Source organism: Halichoerus grypus, chromosome 9 (genome assembly GCF_964656455.1).
Source record: "Halichoerus grypus chromosome 9, mHalGry1.hap1.1, whole genome shotgun sequence".
NCBI classification, from domain to species: domain Eukaryota; kingdom Metazoa; phylum Chordata; class Mammalia; order Carnivora; family Phocidae; genus Halichoerus; species Halichoerus grypus.
This window is the reverse complement of record NC_135720.1, coordinates 31323812-31348025: the sequence shown is the minus strand read 5'-3', so window position 1 is coordinate 31348025 and position 24214 is coordinate 31323812. Positions and strand designations below refer to the sequence as shown.

Here is a 24214-nt window from a genome sequence, read left to right as displayed (position 1 = left end):
AGTCCTAATTTGGAACAAATAATATCCTTTTGCATCCAAGATAGAACTAATTTAAATGATATATGATGGTTACCTTACTGAATTGTGGTAGATGCCCCACCACAAAGTAATAATTAAATGTTAAAATTATGGTAACCCTTAGGAAGATTAAAACATTAAGTCTGGCACTGGAAATAGGTCAGATGTGGTCAGGTACACTGGAAACGCCTTTAAATGAACTTAAAATGACCATAGCACCTGGGTTTGGAAGGATGAAAAACAATATTCTCCACTAAGTTATAATTTGTTTTTTTTTTAATTTCTAGAATCATTACTGACGTAAGAATCTGCCTTGCCCTAAAAGCTTTTTAAAAAAATCAGGTCTCAGCTATGCAAGTTACTAAAAGCTTGTATCCTTGTCTTGGGTTAAAATCTCTAGTTCCTAGAGATGTAAACTTGGTTCTCTTTATCTGGTCTGACTTCAGTTATTTAAGATCTGTCATGAAACAGTTGGTGTGAAACTTTCAGAAAGCATTGGAAACTGAAATTAGTGTCTGGAAATCTTCACTGAGGCTAAATAACTGCATTTCTAAGTTTTCCACCAAGCCTAATAGGTTTTGGAGTTAGGAACTACTGTCTAGCAGTACTTACAGTAAACACTTAAAAATCTGTACTTTGGGTTTGCCAAAGTGGGCATTAGTACCCTTTCAAGTTTATTTAAAGACTCAGTTCAGTTCTAGCAGACTCCCTCTCAAACAAGCAGGGGTGTTATGCATAGAACGATTGCACAGGAAATCTGGTTTTTGCCTTCCACCACTTACGTTTCAAGCAGAAATGCCATCACTACACAAAACCTACAGGAATCCCACTCTGAGTAATTAAGTGACCAACCTCTTAAAAACCTGCCAGAAGCAACAGTGTCTATAAAAATCGATTTAGTGTGTCAGTTATTTAGTTCTATTTCTGCATTTAAAATTAGGATTATTTGAAGAAAAATAAGTTATCCCATCATTTTCACGTTAACCAAATAATTGCCGAAACAAAGGATTAAAACGGCAGTGTTTCAATGATGAGAAAATGGGTTAGCGTGAGGTGATGTCATGCATTCTGTCAGAGAAGTGGTACAGTGTAGCCCTTTCAAGCTCCGGCTGGTGAAAGTTTTGCTAAGTGTATTTCCTTGCTTGAGACATGAAGCTGTTCAGATCTTAGGGTGGACGGAAGAGGTCTGCAATCCACAGGGAAGCGCTTCATTTTCTTAAGTGAATCATGAAAATACACAACTTTTTTCCACACCCCCAGGAAAGTAGGATGCCTGATGATGTTCTTTACCACTAATGAGGAATCTTCATCATATCCAAATGAACCAAAAAAAATCCCAGTTAACTCATAATTTGCCCAAACACTATCCCCTTTGGAAATTTCCTTTTATTCCAGTAACCTGGTCATACGTGCAAACAGTACTCAGTTCTGACTTTAAAAACATAAATGCTAAGGGCAAAAATGAACTATTGGGACTTCATCAAGATAAAAAGCTTTTGCAAAGCAAAGGAAACAGTCAACAAAACCAAAAGACAACTGACAGAATGGGAGAAGATATTTGCAAATGACATATCAGATAAAGGGCTAGTATCCAAAATCTATAAAGAACTCATCAAACTCAACAGCAAAAGAACAAAGAATCCAATCAAGAAATGGGCAGAAGACATGAACAGACATTTTTCCAAAGAAGACATCCAAATGGCCAACAGACACATGAAAAAGTGTTCAATATCGCTCGGCACCAGGGAAATCCGAATCAAAACCTCAATGAGATACCACCTCACACCAGTCAGAATGGCTAAAATTAACAAGTCAGGAAATGACAGATGTTGGCGGGGATGCGGAGAAAGGGGAACCCTCCTACACTATTGGTGGGAATGCAAGCTGGTGCAGCCACTCTGGAAAACAGTATTGAGGTTCCTCAAAAAGTTGAAAATAGAGCTACCATATGATCCAGCAATTGCACTACTGGGTATTTACCCCAAAGATACAAAAGTAGGGACCCAAAAGGGTACGTGCACCCCGATGTTTATAGCAGCAATGTCCACAATAGCCAAACTGTGGAAAGAGCCAAGATGTCAATCAACAGATGAATGGATAAAGATGTGATGTATATATATACAATGGAATATTATGCAGCCATCAAAAGGAATGAACTCTTGCCATTTGCAACGACGTGGATGGAACTGGAGGGTATTATGCTGAGCGAAATAAGTCAAACAGAGAAAGACATGTATCATATGACCTCACTGATATGAGGAATTCTTAATCTCAGGAAACAAACTGAGGGTTGCTGCAGTGGGGGGTGGGGTGGGAGGGATGGGGTGACTAGGTGATGGACACTGGGGAGGGTATGTGCTCTGGTAAGCGCTGTGAATTGTGCAAGACTGTTGAATCTCAGATCTGTACCTCTGAAACAAATAATGCAATATATGTTAAGAAAGAAAAAAAGAAGAAGAATGTAGCAGGAGGGGAAGAATGAAGGGGGGAAATCGGAGGGGGAGAAGAACCATGAGAGACGATGGACTCTGAAAAACAAACTGAGGGTTCTAGAGGGGAGGGGGGTGGGAGGATGGGTTAGCCTGGTGATGGGTATTGAGGAGGGCACGTTCTGCATGGAGCACTGGGTGTTATGCACAAACAATGAATCATGGAACACTATATCTAAAACTAATGATGTAATGTATGGGGATTAACATAACAAAAAAAATTAAAAAAAAAACATAAATGCTAAATACGTTCCCCTCGTAAATTGTTCTTTACCACGAAGGTGGACGAGGACTTTTTTCTTTAGACAGGTTTTATCTTTTATTGTGTTCTTTTTTCTACACGCAGCAACGAAAATTACACCAACTAGAAACACTATTCTGCACTTTCTTTGCTAAAGCACAGGCTGATTTTGTGGAACAAAAAGTCTTCAAAAATCATTTTTCATTATAAACTTGTTGAAAAACATTGATATTCAAAACACTGTTTTTCTGTGTGTACAAAATGTTACCTTTTTTTTCAAAAAAAAAAAAAGCAGTGACGACGGTGAAGGAGTCGGTGGCAACCTCTCGGAGATGCAGTGCTGTCCGACGGCCGTGCGGATGCTGCTGGGCGCGCCGAGCGCTCGGAGGCCTGACTCCAACCGCCGCCTTCATGGTTTGCTGGCCTAGATCAAGCTCTGTCTGTGCCCACACGTCTATTTTTCTAGAACTGATCCCCTGCCGACTAACAAACAAGCTGCCTTATGTTGAAATGGCACCTGTTATATTTTTTTTACCATCAATCGTTGTGCAAAACCAGAACACTTCTGTATTTAATGACCAGTGCAAGAGTCAAACACTTCAGGCCACACTGTCATTCAATTTCTGCACAGAGGCTGGTTGATCTCAATCTGCACCATTCGAGAATGTCTTTGGAGCCCGCTAAAATGAACAATGATGTGTCACCTGATGAGGAAACTTCTTCAGTTTGAGACGCATGTGGACTGATTCAAATATGCTGACTGTCATAAAAACAACTTCAATTTTATTTTCCATAGTGTGAGCTTCACCTTTCAATGTGATTCTAAGACTAACCTGAAGGAAAACTTTGAGAACTTGAAAACCTTGGCTGTTGTGCTATGTTTTTCCTTTGATTTTTTTCAAATCAAGACTACTCTTTGAGTTCCAAATATTTTGGGGTAAAAATTTCCCTCAAAAATCATTATGTTTCTTAAAAGAATGCAAGCCACTAAGGTTCCTGTTTTTAATCACTGATCTGTGTCCCAGGTAAAATAATTTATAAAATACTACACATCAAATGAAGGTGCTAAAATCATGCAAAAAAAAAATTAAGTGGTTTTGCTATTACTGGGAACTCATCATGAAGAGAATAGGGTAAGTGCATTTGCCTCTATGAGAATAAACATTTTATCAAGTACAACTGTGCAAAAAAAAAAAAAAAAAAATTGAACTGATTTGTGGGAGCCGTGGGAGTTTTATGTAGCCATAGGATACTGGTTTATCACACGCTTCTCGGTGCTCTTATAGAGAAAGAATATGTTCAATCAGCCCTGATGGGCTTGCACTGACCTCAGCACAGGTAGTATTTGTATAAATTCCCCTCCCTGCCTGGCCTGTCCTGTTCACTAAAGTAAACTGATTTGGTAAACATAAAGTCTCAAAGTTTCCACTCACTCACTCACAAGAAAATTTTCTACAGTCTCTTATGGAGAAAAAAAAAAAAAATGGCGTTTTGCTGACATGCATTTTAAGACTGCCAAACTAAAACACTGAATAAACCAGTACTCCAGAAAGAAGGGCTGCTGTGTGATTATGTCAAGTGTTGCTCCCACAGAAGCAGAGTCCTCATGACACAGAACTATCCAGACACTTTTAAAATCATCTTTATTTTGTTTGCAAAGATACAGTTTACTTACTTAACATTTTATTTGTTCCCATTTGAAGTCTCATAGCTTTGCCATGTAAAACACTGACTTCACTATCAAACTGCTATATAAGAACGTTATAAAATACGAACTATAAACTAAGATAATCCTCTTTATAGTATTCAGATTAGTGCATTAAAACAACATTGATTTAAAAAAAGCAAGTGAGTTAATTGGCAAACATCCAAATTGTTTTCTAATGAAGGGTGTTACAAAATGGTATGCAATGGTAAACACTAAATTTTAAGTGTTAGTGCTCAAAAACAATAATTCTGGGAAAGTTGCTCCCCCAAAGTAATTCTGACCCAAGGATACACATGTAGCCATTATTCTAAAGGACTTAAGGGAAGATAATTAATTTTCCACAGTAATAGCTGTGGAAGGACACAGCAAAATACCAAGTTGGGATCTTCGGATTTCTAATGCGATAGGTACTGATTTTTCATACTCTTCGTTCAAATTACATTAAACATTTATAGTGACTACACATACCCCAGCAAACACCAGACTTAAACAGGGCCTATGTAAAAACAATCTATCCTTAGTATTTTACTAGGCAATCTACAGCAAATGCTTAATATGTACACGTCGGGAGTATGAGATACTCTAGGAAATTATTCACCAATTTCATTTAGAGTAAACAAGGGTCTTAAGAGAAAACCAACAAGAAAAGTTAAATAATTTGTGCTGCTATGAACCAGGAAAAAAAAAACACACCACAAACAGGTACGATAATTTTTTTTTAAGTTATTGAGAATATTTCCTCTGCTGGCTCAAATCAAAACTAAATTTGAGATTTTTAATTGAAGGAACACAACTCTGAGTGCACATCACTCTGTCAGAGACAGATGCACATGGAACACACGCACACCTTTACATTTACTAATCCCAAGAGCTAAGTCAACAGGTAAATAAATTATAAATGAAAGGCATATACAACGTGGACAAAACCTCACAGTTACTAGATCGAAAAGCATGGAAATAATGCCAGCAGTCATACTGAGAAAAACTTTCAGTGTTAGAAAATATCAGATTGAATCCAAAGGAAACTGCCCCCCCCCTGCAAATGAAAATAACAAAGTATGGGAGCCATCCTTTATGGAGTATCTTTAAAATAATAATAAAAAAAAAAACCATGATTACAGGAATCCTCCTACATAATTTAGAGAATGTAGTGCAATAGGGTGCTCCTTTATAATTTAGCTTTTCACTTTCCATATGATGAGACCGAGAATTACAACTCCAACGACAATGATAAAAATGATGATGCACAGGGTTTTTCTGGATTTGCGCTGCAGATGCAAAAACAAAAACCATGTTTACAGATGTATTGAAGTATCTCTATAGCAATTGAAAATCACTTGCTTCATTTCTAGAGTAAAATCAATAGTAATTAATCGCCCTCAAATATTTGGCTGTATTTTTTTGCTTCTCAAAAATCTCTTCAAATACAAGTGGCACTATTCTTTCAAGAAAAGTCTTGAATTAATGACATAATTCAGGGGCTAATTATTCAACTTTTGTGGTCATATTTCTGAGTGTGGTTGGGCTTAAAAAAGAAGACAGAGAGAAATGAAAGTTACTGACTTAAGCAACAGACTGAGGTAGTCCTATGTATAAAAACTAAGAACAGCTTAAAAGCTAACTTTTATCAAAGAGCTGCTCTTCAAAATGAGTTCTCTGAAAATATCAGCAAGTGTAAATGCTTGGCAATTTCTCCTGAAGTAAATTTACTAGTTTCCAAAATTCCCATTCTTTTAATATTAGTGGAAACTGCATTTAAAAATCTCAACATACATATAAAAAACAAAGAGCTAAAAAATCATAATGCAGTCATTTAAATTATAGAGGTTAAGAGTTTTGTTCCATTCTTCATTCTGGCCCAGCTGTACATTTCCATATTTCTTTAATGGCTTGCATTATCTCATAGCAACATGCAGGAATCCTTTCTCTTTTTCTTTTAAAGATTTTATTCATTTATTTGACAGAGAGAAAGAGAGCAAAAGAGAGCACAAGCAGGGGGAGGGACAGAGGGAGAGGGAGAAGCAGCCTCCCCGCTGAGCAGGGAGCCTAACAAGGGGAACCCTGGGATCATGACCTGAGCCGGAGGCAGACGCTCAACTGACTGAGCGACCCAGGTGCCCCAGAATTTTTTTCTTACAAGGTTGAAAAGTTTGTAAATTTTCTTTGTCAACTAGTAGTACCATAAAATTTACAGAAAGACAGGTTTCCGACTCTGAAATTCTCCTGAAAACTATGATGACTCAGTATACCACATATTCAGCAATTTTTTCAACTGAATACTCCTCCTTACGTGAAGTATGACTTCTCTAGAGTTTCAGTCTCATCTTGCCTACATATTTTCCCCAGACTCCACTTGAGTACCATAGACACATGTGTAATATACCTGTAAGAATAATCACAGGCTTCCCCCACAGGGTATCTGTGGCCCAGGGCACCCTCCCTAGTGTGGGATGGTGAGGTCCCAGGGTACTGCAATGATGAGTACTGATCAGCTTCCCCTACACTCATGGTTCACCCAAACTATTAAGAAGCACCATATTTTGCAGAGGCAAGAGTTTAATATCAAGGTTTCCAAGGAGAACTACAGGGAAGCTGCTTTTTTCCTCAGCACTGATGTTGCATGGCTCTTCCCTCATCCCTCCAGGGCCCATGGGATTAAGTACGGGGCAGCTCTAGATATGGAGGTGTGGCTTGGGAAGATGTGCTCCTTTCTCCCAGGGTGGCTGTAGGGTCTACCCTTCCCCAAGGAGGGGAAAAGTAAAACTTGGAGATATATCTACATCCCTCCAAAATCCAAAAGCAAAACAAAATAACATGTAAACCTAGTTACTGATAAATCTTGCTAAACACTACGTTTGAGTAACTGTTGGCATTTATAGATTATCCTGTGTGTGTGTGTGTGTGTGTGTGTGTGCACGTGTTCATGAATGATACCTACGTGTGACAGTAATTCTACTGAGCTGCATACCTGAATCACATGCACACAGAAGGTAAAGGCGAGTTAGAGTTACTACATCACTGAGTACAGTTGGCTGTAACTCAGCAATCTCCATATAGCTTTACTGTTCTCTATGTATCACTAAGTATGCAGTGATTTGTCTAGTGAAAAATGGCACTGAAATGAAAGGGGACTTCTGAGGTTAGTTAGAAAAGCAAAAAGCAATTGAAAATATCTAAGACTGTGATAATATCTTAGGTATTTTAGAAGAAGGCAACACGGTCTGAGAAAATAATTATGAACAACAACAAAAAGTGGAATTTTAAGAGGGAAATCAAATGCTATGGTGGTATTTAGGGGTTCCCAAAGAGCCTGGCCTCATTTTTATTGTCTATATATCGTATGATATATTCATAGTTCATGGTCCTAACATCTGTGTAGTACTCTGATTGCTTCATATCTGTCGCATATACGGACTCCCTATATTAACCTGATCCATTGAAGAAATCAATTCATTCCTGGTGAAGGGTCTGCTGCATGCTGACAATACCCAGTGATCAAGGGCACGCCAAGGGAATAGAATTTCCATAGGACTTGATGAGAACTCTCTAGAGCAAAGATCTTTGCCTTCTTACTGCAGAGTGCCACGGACAAGAAAGAAAGAAAAGGTGGACGGAAACAGTGAGAGAAACAGGGGGAGAAAGTTATCAAAGAGGTTTCTGGTTTGGAAGGTCCCAACAGCATCAGAGACCTCCAGCTGTCAGAAATGCCTGCAGTTGTCTATCTCCTGCTCCCCTCAGGACTCTAAACACTGAGCTTCCTATCCCTGGGGGCCACAATTCTGTTCGACCCTGAGAATAAACAGGAAACAGGATAACCCCAGTTTTAAACAGACTGGCAGATTTCTGGACCTGTCTTCCATGGGATTTTAAATTTTAACATCTCCAGCCACCTTATACCTGATCAATTTTTCTCTCTCTCACACACACACACACACACACACCACACACACACACACACACACACACACACACACACACACACACACACACACACACACACACACACACACGAGATTGGAAAGCCTAAGTTACAAGATAACTCACTGCGGTTAATATTACCTGATATTCTGCTGCCCTTGACAGCTGTTGGTTTGCTTGCTGAACGTGCACGTCTGCATTCTCCACATTGGCTTCTATGCTGTCTTTAAAATAAAACACACACACACACACACAACGTGTGTTGATGCTCCAGTAAGAGAGCTGCTTAAATCACAAGACTTCACGCAACATTAAGACCAAACATATTCAAATGTTAACACTGGTAGTATACGGGCAAAGTTGAATTTCTTTTTAAACTGGCTCAGAGTCTTCTTTACACTATTTCTCAAATGATCCAAACACACAGATATTTGAAAAGAAACTGGATCATCCTCATTACGACACAATTCCTGTTCTACCTGGTAACCCCTGAAAAGTACTAGGGAGTTTGTGTGCTCTGATGGTCAAGGCAGCACCAAACATCTAACAACTGTTCTTGAGAGTCAACAGAGTATTGAAAACCATCAGTCAACCTCCTCCTTCCGAGCTAAAACCCAGCCCTCCCTGAGGGCTCAGGCAGCCTTCTCACGTGGCGACAGTTTCCCCGCCCTCGCTGCTCTGGCCTAGACGTGGAACCAGTGGCCCCCGCAGCCTGAGACCACGGCCTCCCCCTTCTCCCCAACACTCAGCTTACAGCTCATGCTTGCAAATGCATCCAACCCCCCGTAGCAGACATCTATAGACCTCATGGTCTTTCCTTCATTCTTTGAATATTTTAGCCCTGGATTCGCCGATGGACCCTTCAATGCTTCTCTTTCACAAAATGGCAATTTCAGAAGCCAACTGCTGACCTGCTAACACCTGCCTTCTCCATGCCTTGACCATACTTTTTCAATGACTTTGCCTGTTTCCCCTTCCCAGCCACCCACCTCCATGATCATATCCCAAGCCTCGTCACTACTGGTAACTGCAGCTTTTCTATAAACTCAGTTTCAAACCTCACTCTCTGAGCATCACCTGCTACCTGTCTAGCACTCTCCTTCCAACACCCCGACGTCACTGACCTACCACTGTTTCACTGCCCCTCAACACACTTCGTGCCCTCACCTTCCTCCTGATCCAGCTTAGATCCCCCGGGCCACCGCTGAGCCATACTTCTCGCACTCACCCTCGGCTCCCTTTCCACCTGCCTCAGTCAGACTTACGTGACAACACCTCAACCTGCACCCTCACAGCTGCACACGGGTACAAAAAAAAATAACTGACATTGATTTCTTTCACTTCGAATTCGTGACTGCCAAGCAAGCCTCCTTCATTTCAACTGGCACCTCACACTTAACATATCCCAAAATTGTTGATCTCCATCCCTCTAAACCCGCTCCAGTTCCAGACTGCCCCAGCTTAGAAAATGGCAACCTCATCATTTCCCTGGGCTTGCCCCAAACCTTATGAGTTGTCCTTGAATTCATTCTCTCTCACACCCACATCCAGCCAAGTCAGCAAATCTTTCTGGTTCTACATTTTAAAGCTATCTAGAATTCCACCGCTTCTCACCAATTCGCTGCTTCCATCCTGATCTGAGGCAACTGCCCGCCCCGATTCCTGCCATCACCTTGGAAGGGGTCTCTTTGCTTCTGGTCTTGTCCCTTTACAGTCTGCTCTCAACCTAGCAGCCAAAGCGAGTCTATTAAAACTTAAGTCGGATGATAACACTCCTCTGCTCAAATCCTCCTGTGGCTTCCCATCCGTTAATAGTAATGCAAGTCCTCACAAGGGCTCAGCGCCCTACATGATGTCAAACTTTATGACCTCTGATGTCATCTCCATCTCCCTCTTGCTCATTTCACTCACCAAAAACATCAGATGTGCTTCTGCCTGAAGGCCTTTGCACTTGCCCTTTGCTCTACCTGGAAAATTTTCTTTCACTTGCTCCCTTAATTCCATGAAGTCTTCACTAAAATGTTACTTGTCAGTAAGGTCTTCCTTGACCACCCTAGTGAAGCAGTAACATTCCCCACCACCAGTAGCCCCATCCTACTACCTGCCTTATTTTCCCGAGAGCACTTATCGGCATTTAGTTACTTTTCTTTCCTTTTACAAAAGTTCTCTCTCCTCCAATTAGATTATAAGATTCATGAAGGCAGGGTCTTCTACCTTTTGTTTAATTTCAGCTAAATCCCCAGTGCCTAGATTTGTGCCCGGACATAGCAGGCACTCAATAAATGTTTACTGGATGAATGAATGAATTGGTTTTTGAAATTTTACCCCGTTATCTACTGTGGCTACAGAGAAGGGTAAGAATGGACAAATAATAGCTATAGTAAAATATAGGTCCAAGTATTTCAATGAACCAAAATCAGAAAACATATGAAATCTATCTTTAGCCACATCCACTGATAGCTTCATATTTCTAAATGATAAAAATGATCAGGACACTGATCAGTGCTGGCAGTTACACCTTACCTGAAGAGCTATTACATTTAAAACTTTCAGGGAGTCTTAGCCACTGATTTTTTTTTTAAAGAATTTGTAAAAGAATGCTTCGCATCTAAGTAATACCACTAAATTAATGTACAGAAAAGACACTGGAATAAATGATCAGGCAAACGGCTACCTATTCCCTCTGATCTAAAAGACAAGGTAGCATGCACAATTATAAAGAGCACAGGTTTCCCAGAAAGTGCCTGGTGTGATGAGAATTAGTGGGGTTGAGATGGAAACTGGGGGTCTGGCAAGCAGGCGGCAGTGAGACTAGAGGCTGGCTCCACGGTCTCAGCAGCAGCAGCAGGCTCTGGTGAGGTGTGGGGCTTCAGAAATAAATGAAGCCAGTTGATTCAATCAGTGGGAGCCAAAGATGAGATCTGTTTTAGATAATGCCAAGGGTGATGCTTTGTCTGTTGGTAGAGGCTGTGCTTTTAATTCCAGGGGGTCCTAGAGACACAGGGGTTACTCTTGCTTGAGAGGTTCCTGCAGGTAAACTGCGTGTAGCCTTCTCCCACCCCAGTGGGGCTTACCTATCACATCTCCTTGTTCGTGGATCATCATTCCCAAATCTTTAAATATTTCATTGATATCCATAATATCAGCCTGAGAGAAAAAGGCATGTGTTACTATAATCAGAAATTCAGCCCTCAACCCACAAAGGGGAAAAATTAAAAAAAAAAACAACACCAAAAAACAGAAAACAAACAAAACCCCAAACCACCACTTAGACACAAGTGAGAATGCATCTAGGCTTAATACATAAATTTTGGAAATATCAGGAAACTATATGACTAGAGGCAACCCTAAGTAAGACGACCTTGAATGACTGTAACCAGTTCTAAAGGTAAGTTTGTGACATTAAAAATACCAAGTGAGGCACATGGACACCAGGAATCTATTAACAGAGAAGTGCCCTGGGTCACTGAGTTTATGTTGATATAACCTGATAGTTTTGTTATCACTAGCAGTATTACCTCATAAGAATATAAAATATCATTGTTATGATTTATTCCTAGTAAAAACTTACACATCAATTTGACATTATAAAAGTATAAAACATTAGGTATAAATTTTAAGTCTCACATTAGTAAGTTTGATTATGCAATGGAATAGCAATGAACAAGTTACAACTTTACTTTTCTTTAATATATGATAACTATTATTTTGCCTGATTAAAGAGTTAAGTTTAAATAGTCTATCGGGGGGGGCAATTTACATATTCATCCTGTGCCTTAGTTTTCCCACCTATAAAATGGTGATGATGATGACACAGTTAACTACTTCATGGTTTTTATGAGAACTAAATGAGATAATGCAAAGAATTTATCACATGGTGCTTAAAAACCCTCAATAAATTGTAGCTACGGTGAGCTATTAGCCAGTCTTCTAGGGAATAGGTAGGTTCCATAAGAACTAAGGCTTACTAAACCCTTCAGATCTCTTTGACGTCATGAACATACTACAGAGAAATAAAATACTTGTACAGCCCCTGTCAAGTCTTATTCATGCAGCTCTGAGGTGTATCATGTGTTCCGGAAGTCATCCAGACTCCCTGAGCAGACCTGTCTGGACTGAGTTTTTCTCCATGCTAAGGACCTGAGATGATCTGACAGGGTAAAAAACAAAAGTAGGAGATGAGGGAGGTATGTTCTCTCATTTTAGCAAGAATTCTAACGAGATTTATTTAAAAAAAGGGAATTATTCTCATTTACACGAAATGCCACCACATTGATATATTTAGTTTTCTTTCTCAGGCCCCTCCCCCAGCATTGTCTAAGCATCTTGAGGACAAACACACTGAGAACAGAGCAGCCATCCAACTGCCACGTCAAGCTTACTTCAAGCTGCCTAATAGAAGATTCTCTCTCCTGAATAAGGCGGAGGTCATCCTCTGTAATTTCTTCATCCTGCACCTGCACCTGAGGTTGAGCTTGGCTAACAGACAGAACAGAACATGGAAAAAAAAAAAAAAATGGAATGGTATTAAATTAATGGGACTTCTTTCCTTATTTAAGAAACATGAAACAGAGTATCTTTTCTTCAAAGTCAGAGAATTGCTTCAACTTCTTATATTCTTCAATTTTAAGATTATAACAGAAATATTAAACTATTCATGTTTCATTTCACTGATTTTTTTTTAGAGTTATTATTTAATTATTGGAAGCTGTATTTGGCAACTGGGTATTTCTTTTTGGTTGACTTAAACGTCATGGGAGGAAATAATCTCCATCAAATAATAATTAAGTCAATCATATTTACTTGGGTAAATAATTATTTACAAAGTATTACTGCTATATTGGAATATTTTATATATATGTAGACTTTATAAATAATTATTTTGAAAAAAATTTCAGATTTATTGCTTTCTATTTATAAATAACTTAGGACAGTCATGATATAATCAACTGAAAGCTTTCATTCTGCTGCAGGGATCATAATGTATAAATATATTTATACAAAAAAATACATTTGAAAAATTATCTTTTGATCTGTATGTTTTGTTATTTCTTACCTTTCCCAGGATACAAGATTCCTTTCCTTTGAGCTGTCCTCAGGAAAACCACCCTGAATAATTTAGTAATAGAATGGATTGAGAAGGGGCAAAGAAAAAACACCAAAACTTACATTTTCTCTTATAATAATCTAAACTGATTTATGTACGCATGTGCACGCACATGTGTGTGTGTGTGTGGAGAGAAAGAGAAATGTTTTTGTTCTCATTTTCTAGGTCAAGTGCTTCGAGTAATAATAAAATTGTATCCTAAGCTGACAAGGAAGGAATTCATTAAATATTCTCAAGGGCCAAATAATTAATATTACTCGATTAAAATGTACTATAGTCCTGGAGCCTCTACCTTAAGGAACAAGGAAACAACTTGCAATAGTTTTGAAGGGAATTTAAAATTAGATTAACTCAAAATTCTACTTTAAGTTTTCCTTTTATTTTCCCCAGGCTTATATTCATTTTCAGTATCCACACAACATACTGACTGTTCATTCCTGTCCTCTTCATATGACCCAGGAGTAAAGTGTTCCCTACATGAGCCCTGACAGAACGTGACGGCCTCTAGTACAAATCAATGTGGGACTATCACTCAGGGTCTGACCCCTAGCCTTTCTGACAAAATGCTTCCAAATTTTTATATAATCATCTGTAATCTTTGGTTCCATAACATGGACAAAATAATCACAGCAATACGTAACTATCATCCTTCTTAAAATTGAGCAGAAAAACCTGAAAATAAATATTCAAATACTGACTGCCAAGATAGTCACAGATCCTTACGACTTAGAAAAATGCTAATGTAGTCTTTCAAAGGAACATCATATTCACTTTATAATGCCTTGTTAAATACTTACAGATACTCTGGAACTGGCTCTTACTCGAGCAACAAACTCTTTCTCTTTCTCCGCAGCTTGCCTCTGGACCTTTTGAAAGTTTGTCAGTGATGTTGTGAATTCAGCCACCAAGCGATCCTTCTGTATTTTCCTTTGACGCTAGAGGAAAGGGGGAGAAACCTACTAGAATCAAGCTGTGAAGTTCTATAGAATTCGCAAAAGTTGTTTCACCACTAGCTGGCTCTTCATTTTATTCTGAAATTCTCACTCACTCTCCAATTACGGGGCCCTACTGATTAAATCTCAATAACATTTCGACAACATGTTCAAATGCTATGTATATTTACCATCTTGAGGCAAAAGGTTCATAATGTTGGATTTCTCACCTCAAATTTTCATCCTAAAAACTGGGCCATGATTTTGAGATTATTTTGAAGTAGTTCTTTTTGTTTTCTTTTTAGGAAAATAAAACCTTGTACTCTTACCTAAGTAATAACTTCTGCTAAATAATAAGCAAGGAAATAAATATGTGCCCCTAGGAAACCTCACATCCTGAATGAGTGTGCATGTCACATGGAGTCAGCTCTGGAAGGCCAGGAAACAATTACTCAGGAAGCATTTTCTGAGCACTTGCTTAATTATGGGTCAGGGCAACTGCATGGAAATAATTTTTGCTTTATTGAACCACAGGATACTACCTGGGCAATTAAATATAGTTTTGTGTTCTGTGAACTAATCTCAAATACAATTTTTCCCCCTTAATTTCCTTTCTAGCATAACAGTTCAAAGACCCTACAACGTATGTGATTTCTTTCACATTCAATACATCAACAATGTGTCTTAAGGCTTGATACCTGTTCACTGGGGGTGGTGGGCAGAGATCCAAACTCTTTAATGTACTTATCCGTTTCTTTGGCAAGTTGGTTAGTATACTGCTGCTTCTGTTGCCTAAAGTGAGAAAACACATGTTATATCAAAAGAACAAAGAGATTTCTTTAAGTTACAACTCTGCCAGTTGATGAATAATTTGATAAAAATCACTATTTTATAGACTGGCTCTAAATTTTCTCTATGAAAACAAAATTTTCAGGGCACCTGGCTGGCTCTGTTGGTAGAACATGTGACTCTTAATCTCACGGTTGTGAGTTCAAGCCCCACATCGGGCGTGGAGCCTACTTAGAAAAAAAAAAAAATTCCAAATTCTATTTTTTTTATAAATATTGAGCAAATATTATATGGAAAGTTCTTTACTCACACGGGGCAACCAAGCTTTGAGAAATAAATCTCAGCAGCCATTAAGAAAGGAAGATGACGCGAGCCAAAGCCAGACTGTGGGATGTCTGATGCTTTAGATATGGGGGTGGGGTGGTGGGAGCCTTCTGTCTGCATTCCACAATTGGGAGGTCAGTTGAATAAATGAAGAGGATTTGTCACCTGAGACTTCATCCAATTCCCAGGGCTTGGGGTGCAGGTAGCCTCTCCTCTTTCTCTATCTGGACATTTATATCCTTATAGATACTTAAAAAAAGGGGGCGGGGGAAGACGTAATTAACAATAATATGCATTTACTATTTTTCAAGTTTGCTGTGGAAAAAATAATACCATTTCTCTGTAAAGAGGAAGAACACAATATAAGAAGTAAATTATATCAGTATCTGTATCTATCTTGCTAGCCAGCTTATAAAGTAAAAAGTCAGATTTTTTTTTAAAAGATTTATTTGTCAGAGATAGAGCTAAAGAGAGAGAGAGCGTGCATGCACAAGCAGGGGGAGTGGCAGGCAGAGGGAGAAACAGACTCCTCGCCAAGCAAGGAGCCCGATGTGGGACTTGATCCCAGGACCCTGGGATCATGACCAGAGCCAAAAGCAGACGCCCAACCAACTGAGCCACCCAGGCATCCCAAAAAGTCAGATTTTTAACTAAAGGACTTTACTCTAAAAAATAGTTAATATTAATGTGATGCTTTACAAATTACATCAGTACTTCTCAAATATATTATCTCTCATTTTTAACACCTATTAGTCACACTTGGGATCCTTTAAAATAATGAGATATTGTATAATAGTATTTTTAAGTATAGATACCTCTATTTGAGAAGAAAGGAAGAATTACAACCTACTTTTACCTATTTCTCAAGTACCTTACCTTTAAGATGCCCTTTAAAATCTTTAGAAAATGTAAGATAGCTAAATTTCTTTAATTAATTGAAAAGAAGACTTTATTGATATCTACCGACTCACAATCTCCACTACTAACCTTAGCAAAATATTGTATCTATTAATAATTATGTTTCTATTCCATTTTAGTTTTTCTTAAAGATTTATTTATTTATCAGAGACAGAGAAAGTGTGCAGAAAGTGAGAGGGGAGCAGAAGGATGGGGAGGGAAACAGACTCCACACTGAGTGGGGAGCCCGACTTGGGGCTTGATCTCATGACTCTGAGATCAAGACCTGAACCGAAATCAAGAGTCAGAAGCTTAACTGACAGAGCCACCCAGGTGCCCCTCTATTCCATTTTAGTTTATGGTTTATTATTTACACTTGGGGCATTTTTTACCACCTCAATATCTCTCCACTGCAAAAAAAAAGTCAGTATAAATTAGACATAACTATAAATTCTTCAAAATGTACTTCATAAAAAACATGAATTCCCATCACCTAACTTTTAATTTCTTCCTCTTTGTAATGTTTCCTTGTATAGCTAACACTGTGTGGAATATCACTTACTACATATATGTTACTTCAAATATGGCCGTAACGGCACTGAATGATCCTTGAGCAGGAGCCCGACGTGGGGCTCCATCCCAGGACCCCGGCCGGGACCACGACCTGAGCTGAAGGCAGGCGCTCAACGACTGAGCCACCCAGGCGCCCCGAAAATAACTGTTTTGATCTATGTATTTTACTCCAGATGAGAAAGATTCAGATGAGAAAATGTGTAAAAACACTGTAAAATCTGTAACACCACAAAGTATTACTGTTGTTCTTCTAACAGCGTATTAATTTCCTGAAACATGTACTACAGAACTTCACTAGAACTTTTTTTTCCCTTAAACAAAGGCTAACGCTTTCTGAAATTCAAAGATTTAGGTATAAGTTTTTTAAGGATAGCAATTCATATTGAGTATGGACTGGAATCTAAACCAAATAAAAATCTAGTCACTGAAGCAATTGTTAGCTATGGGAAGTAAATCACATAAATAGAGAAGCTTAGAATATCATTTTTCAAAAGCCACCAAAACGACCTATTCAGGGGCGCCTGGGTGGCTCAGTCGTTAAGCGTCTGCCTTCGGCTCAGGTCATGGTCCCAGGGTCCTGGGATCGAGCCCTGCATCGGGCTCCCTGCTCGGCGGGAAGCCTGCTTCTCCCTCTCCCACTCCCCCTGCTTGTGTTCCCTCTCTCGCTGTGTCTCTCTCTGCCAAATAAATAAATAAAATCTTAAAAAAAATAAAAAAACAAAAAAACCCGACCTATTCAATAAGTATAAGAAAGGCAACTAACAAAGTTCTGCTTTGCTAGAGTGAGCCAGCTCTTTAAAATAAAGAAAAATATCTGCCTACCCTGAACAGGGAAAAACCTACACAATAGGTTGGTACAAATAAAGGAGCTGAAAAATCTTATTAATCTCCATTGTTTCTCCAGTAAACCTAACACTACATACCATTAAAGCAACATAACAATAAGTGATTTTTTTTCCTTTTTTTAAATTATTAAATACTTACAGCTGTTGCCTCAGTTCAGGTGAATCTTGAGGCGTTCCAAGTTGATTCAGACTCCTCTGTATTTCCACAGCTATTATGATGAAAAGATAAATGTATAATTGTTATAAATGTTAGGGCAACAGAAATTAAGTTAGAAATTAATACAGGCAATTGGAAAATTAGAAAAAAATCCAAAGAGATAATATAGAAAATGTTAAATGAGAAAAAAAATGAAGAATAAGTGGTTTATTTAAATCTAATTAGTTACAATAATGAATTAATTTTCAAGAGGAAATTGTGTGGGGATGTAAACATGTGAAACTGCACTTATGATCCAAAAATATTATTTTCCTCTCTAGCTCCTCAGAACATTTACAACAATGGCACATGGACCTTCACTTAACTCTACTGGCATAAAACTGTGAGGAAAATAATTGTAACATTACATGAATCAGTGGAATACAAAGTGAACGAATGACTGTTAATAAACAAAGGAGGAATAATAAAGATGAAACATTTGTAATTTTCCATGTAATAATGGATCCAGGCAAGTGCCAACAGAGGATGCTGAAACCAGAGAACATTCACAGAATCTGAAATTATCACCACATGGATGACATTAGTAAAAGAACTAACTTCACCTTGGATAAATTTGTTGCTTAAAACAAATGATCAGGGCACCTTAGGTGACTCAGCTGGTTAAGTGTCGGACTCCTGATTTCAGCTCAGGTCATGATCTCAGGGTCCTGAGATGGAGCCCAGAGTTGGGCTCCCTGCTCAGTGCAGAGTTTGCTTTTCTCCCTCTACCTTCCCCATGCGTGCACGTGTGCTCACTCTCTCTCCAATAAATAAATCTTAAAAAAAAACCCACAAATGATCAATTTTTTTTGTTTTTAATTTTAGAGAGAGAGGGAGAGAGCGAGTGTGTGCGTGGTGGGGGGGGAGAGAAAGAGTCTTAAGCAGGTTCCATGCCCTGCATAGAGCCTGATTCAGGGCTCGATCTCACAACCCTGAGATCATGACCTGAGCCGAAGTGAAGAGTCAATCCTATGCTTAACCGACTGAGCCAGCCAGGCATCCCAGAACAAATAATCAAATTTAGCAGCAACAACGAGACCAACTGGCATGATGAGCTTCCTGACATGATGCAATGAGAAAGTCACAATGTGATCTACATTTTTTTTTTTTCCAAAATGTTTAACCTGAATCTAATCATGAGGGGAGAAGAAACAGACCAATCTAGACTGCAGGATAATCTGTTTTTAAAAATGTCAATGTCATGAAAAGGAAAAAAAAAGGACAAAGCAGGGGAGCTTTCCAAATTAAAGAACTAAAGCACCCAAATTACTAAAATACCCAAAAGCGACGTATGATTTTGGACTAATCCGGATTCTAAATCAGAAGGAAAAAAATGAAAAAAAGGGGAAAAAATGAAGGGAAAAAATGCTATAAAACAAATGTGGGGCTACTGAAGATACTTGAATATGATTTTGAAATTCGAATTTGGAAAGAGATACAAAACAAAAATGGAAAAATGTCGACTGGTGAACCCAGGTGAAGGGTATATAAAAAGTTCACTGCACTATACTTAAAATTAAAAGTCAAGAGTTAAACTTCAGGCTAAGCTCACAATCCAAAGTCTATAAACACTGCAATTTTTATAGAAAGGTTATTCTTTCACCAATGGGAAGGTTCTATAGCTTTATGCATGTATGCAGACAAGTAAAATGTCAAGTAGAAGCTGAATATCCATCTTCAAAGTAAAGACTTTGCACATTTCCAAGAACTAGAGAAAAATGATCCAACTGACCCATTCTTTTTATTTTATTTTTTTAAAAGATTTTATTTATTTATTTGACAGAGAGAGACACAGCGAGAGAGAGAACACAAGCAGGGGGAGCAGGAGAGGGAGAAGCAGGCTTCCCGCCGAGCAGGGAGCCCGATGCGGGACTTGATCCCAGGACCCTGGGATCATGACCTGAGCCGAAGGCAGACGCTTAACAACTGAGCCACGCAGGCACCCCAACCCCATTCTTTTTATTTTAAATGAGTAGTTTATTTATACAGCTTAAATGTTTTTAAATAGTCATTACTTATTTATAGGATCAAGGGAATGACTGTATCCCAAATGCAGGATAACCTTGGTTCACTGAGGATGATGTAATGACACTGTTTTCAAGTTGAAGCTGAAAAATATAAATCCTGGAAAGGAATCATATAGCATATAGCAACTGTTAACCATTCAGCTAGCTTCAAAAGAACTTCTTGTTGGGCGCCTGGGTGGCTCAGTTGGTTAAGCGACTGCCTTCGGCTCAGGTCATGATCCTGGAGTCCCGGGATCGAGTTCCACATCAGGCTCCCTGCTCAGCAGGGAGTCTACTTCTCCCTCTGACCCTCCTCCCTCTCATGCTCTCTGTCTCTCATTCTCTCTCTCGCAAATAAATAAAAAATCTTAAAAAAAAAAAAAAAAAGAACTTCTTGTTGCCTTTTGTGGGGGGGGGTAGTAGATTTTTCTTTTGTAGGGCAGAGAAATCTTGTTTGCTATGTTTAACTTATGGCTGCTTGCTATTATATATTTCCTTCTGAATCTCAACAGGTTTTCTTGGACTGCCTTATAGGGGTTTAAAGCTTTTATTTTCAAAAATAAGTATGTTGATAAGGCAAACTGTAGCGTGAGCATTTAGCTCATCTCTAGAGGGTTCTTGTCATTTAAAAAAGTCATATTAGGTTGAGAAAAAACAGATAATTCGATAAGTGACATCAGGAAAACTGACTAACCATTTGGGATTAAAATAGAAAACTACCTTACCTCATACAGCAAAATAAATCTGCAACTATTACTTTAAATATTAAAAGTTGAAACCATTAAACTGCTACATGAAACAATAAATATAAATTTATCTTTATGATCTTGGAGTGAGGGATAGAATATTATCTAAAGCATGATATAAAACTAAAAACCATGGAGGAAAATATGTCAAACCTGACAACACAAATAATTTTTAATGTTACATGCAAATGTGTACCTGTATTAGAGATATATAGAAATAATGTGTGTGTGTGTGTGTGTGTGTGTGTGTGTGTGAGAAAACACCAGCATATGATGAGCAAAGGGGTTAATATCCCTAATATAGGAAAAAGAAAACTCCTACAAATCGGTAACAGAAAAATAGTCCAGTGCAAAAAGGATAAAAGATGTCATCACGAAATTTACAACAAGCAAATAAACATATGAGAAATTCAACTTCATTGATAACTTTTCATGTATCGGAATGTACAACTTAAGAGAAATAAGCAAGTAAAGATACAATTACCATCAAAAGCTTAAAAACAAAAGGTAGAGACATATCTAAGAAGGAGCAATATCCATAATGTATGAAGAACTTTCTAGTTCTGAGAAAAGTCAGACAAGCCAGTATAAAAATGGGCCAAGAAGAGGGACTTTAATATTCTTCACTGAATAAATGAATAGCAAAAAAAGATCAACAAGCCTATCGATCTTAAAAAGCATAAACAACTCTAACATATGAATGCTACGTAAAATTGTTCAAGCATTAAAAAGAATTATATAGAACTGTTTCTGATAGGCCCAGTGGGAACCTAAGTCCACCAAGTGGTTATCTCCCTGGCATTTTTAACATACACACTCAGCAAGTCCAGCTTTCATCCTTACTCCCTGAGTCAAGGCTCTTATAGGGAAGAAGTAATCAGAAGGCCCCAGGGGCTCTGCAGTCTAACAAGAGTAAACCAAGAGCAGCATCCTGTGGAAATGCTCAGAAATGCTACCACAAGCTGAGAGTGGGAATGCCTCTCCTGTTCTCATTTAACTGGCCCACCTGGAGATGCAAATAGTCAAGATAGCTTAGCAGAAGTTTATTCAGATGGTAACTCCAATTGCAATGATCTCCAAAATGTGATCTGTTTCTAGAACAGACCTTCACAATCTCTGGCATCTTGTATTTATCTGCTGATTTGGTAAACACTTTCTGCCCTATCTTAAAAATAGAGAACATGGGAAGGGGTCACATTCAGTTGGGTGGGACAGTAGTGAGACTTCATAGTCCTATCTCAGGGTTATCCACACTCTTTGCTTCTGTACTCCAATTTTGTTTTCAAAGATACTGATCGTCTCCTCCTACAGAACACTACAATAGTCCAGTACACTGCTTACATTTGCTTTTAGGACCTGAAAAGCAAGAAGTGACTAGATACATACTCTTAGGTGCCTAGGAAGGATGTTAAGTTTGCCAGCAGGCAGAAGATAAATTCCATGAAAATATAGGGCCCTGTCTCCCTGTATGGACTGCTGACATACCTCAGCAAAGTGAATGACAAACTGCTTTCTCCACAGTCTCAAATACAAATGGGGAACAGTGCTTGGTGAGACTTTTTATGCTGCTCCCATTTTACTGAATGCCCCGAAAGGTTGCCTGCTCTGCTTTAACTCCTCAAAAGAAAAGGCTATCCAGCTAGCTAGCTCAAGTGGTGGCACAAGCAGCTCTATACTTGGTTTTACTGACTCAGTTGATCTAATGGCAACAGAAGCGCCTGTGTTATATCAGGATACTCTATAAAACAAGTTGCAAGTCCCAATAGGAACAAAGAGAGGTGTCCTTTAGAATCCTGAAGCAAAATCATGCTCTCCTTGCAACCAATGTTATCCTTTTGAGGAATAGTTGTAGTCTTGCTACTGAGCCCTGTATAAAAAGGAAACAATGGTGTACCATGTAACCAAGTGACTTGAGTTGCCTACTAGCTGGATTAGGTGTTATATTATCCTGGTGGCGTATCTCTTTCTGTATTTTGTTCCATGTATGTCAGTCAGCCTGTCCCTTGCCCCAACTCCTACAGTACTTGTTCAATAATAGTAAATTAGCTATGGTGTAAGAGTAAAAGCCACATACAGGCTCACCAACATGGACTTTCCCTTAATTGAGACTATCAGGGTTACTGGCAATGCCATGTACCAATTTGTAGCAAAAGCAACCAAAAGTAAATATGTGATATGGTGCCATTCTTGGGAGTATTAGCCAGCCACCCAGTGACAAGATAATTGTGCTTCTTCAATCCTGAATGAGGCAGAATTTCATGTTCACTGAAAGAGTGATTATGCATTTTGTTGTGCTTCCTCTACTCCCTTCCCCCATGCTTCTACCAGCTTCCTAATCCATGCATTAGTCACAATCATGGTACTCCACACATCAGTTTCTGATGAAGACACCCACTTTACAGAGAAAAAAAAATGGACAGATCTTCCAAAGACAATGGAGTTCACTGGTTTGCCAGTACTCCATTATCTAGAAGCTGCTGGACTTTCTAGAAATTCTGTTTACTGGCCCATTTTAGACTCAATTACGGTGTCACTTGGGAGACAGTATCCCAGGAAAGGTAAAGCTCTATCCTGCAGGAGGATCCTTATGCTCTCAAAGAACAACCACTCCAGGTTGCTGTTTTACTCAGAACCAAGAAGAAAACTTAGATTTGGGAACTAAGTGGTGAAAGTGAAAAGAAACATTTCACATTTACACCTAATTATCCATTTGCAAATTTTCTTTCATGCCTGAAGGCTAATTTAGAGACACTAGTCAAGTGAGGGCTACAACCATGTTTCTACCTGAGCAGAAGCTGAGGTTCCATGGAGCCATCTGGAGCCAGGACAGTAGAGTCTCCACAGAGGTAACTGCCAAAGGGATGGGAGTGTGCCCACGCCCAGTGAGAAGGAGGCGTGGAAACGTGTCCCTGGAGATCAGCCGGGGAGAACTTGCCAATGCTGCCATCTTTAATCATGGAGCACTGAGGCAGGAGCAACAAGGACCCAGGTCTGAGAGTCCAGGTTACTCCAAACAGACAAGGTGTAGATTGCAGGCAAAGGGACATGGAACGGCCACCAAAGGAGGGGAATCAGTAACATGAAGCCCAGCCGTGTTTCCGGCTGCGCGGCGGCAACTGCAGCACGTCCCGCGTTTTCTCCCTTATTCTGCAATGCACCTGTTTAGGGGCTTTAACTACCTGTCTCTGCCCCTGCCCACATCCTCCACTGCTTTACACAGGGTGTGTGGTGGGGGTTACGCGTGCTCTCTGGTCCACAGGCTAAGGAGTACTGTGATCCGACCTTGCTGAAACAGAGAAATGGACTGGAAATCACCCTCAAGACTTGGTGCTGGATGCAAGAACTGTACAGACCTTGGTTTCCCCTTTTGTGGAAATGGGAGAGGAATTCTGGTGGTTGGAGACAGTAGCACAATGTTAGGCAGG

The 24214-nt window shown here is 39.2% G+C and overlaps 1 protein-coding gene across 2 annotated transcripts in view; it reads right to left on the bottom strand.

Moving 5' to 3' along the window:
• Window positions 1-4374: 4374 nt before the first annotated feature.
• Window positions 4375-24214, bottom strand: part of STX7 (syntaxin 7) — a 46240-nt gene continuing 26400 nt past the window's right edge. For both annotated transcript variants that reach the window (XM_036120812.2, XM_036120813.2), the window contains exons 3-10: window positions 17981-18050; window positions 15112-15205; window positions 14279-14416; window positions 13431-13483; window positions 12757-12853; window positions 11449-11521; window positions 8516-8598; window positions 4375-5724 (exon numbers count right to left, since the gene is read on the bottom strand). In XM_036120812.2, the coding sequence (XP_035976705.1) occupies window positions 5632-5724; window positions 8516-8598; window positions 11449-11521; window positions 12757-12853; window positions 13431-13483; window positions 14279-14416; window positions 15112-15205; window positions 17981-18050 (701 nt within the window). In that variant the 3' untranslated portion in view covers window positions 4375-5631. The remainder of the gene's footprint in view (window positions 5725-8515; window positions 8599-11448; window positions 11522-12756; window positions 12854-13430; window positions 13484-14278; window positions 14417-15111; window positions 15206-17980; window positions 18051-24214) is intronic.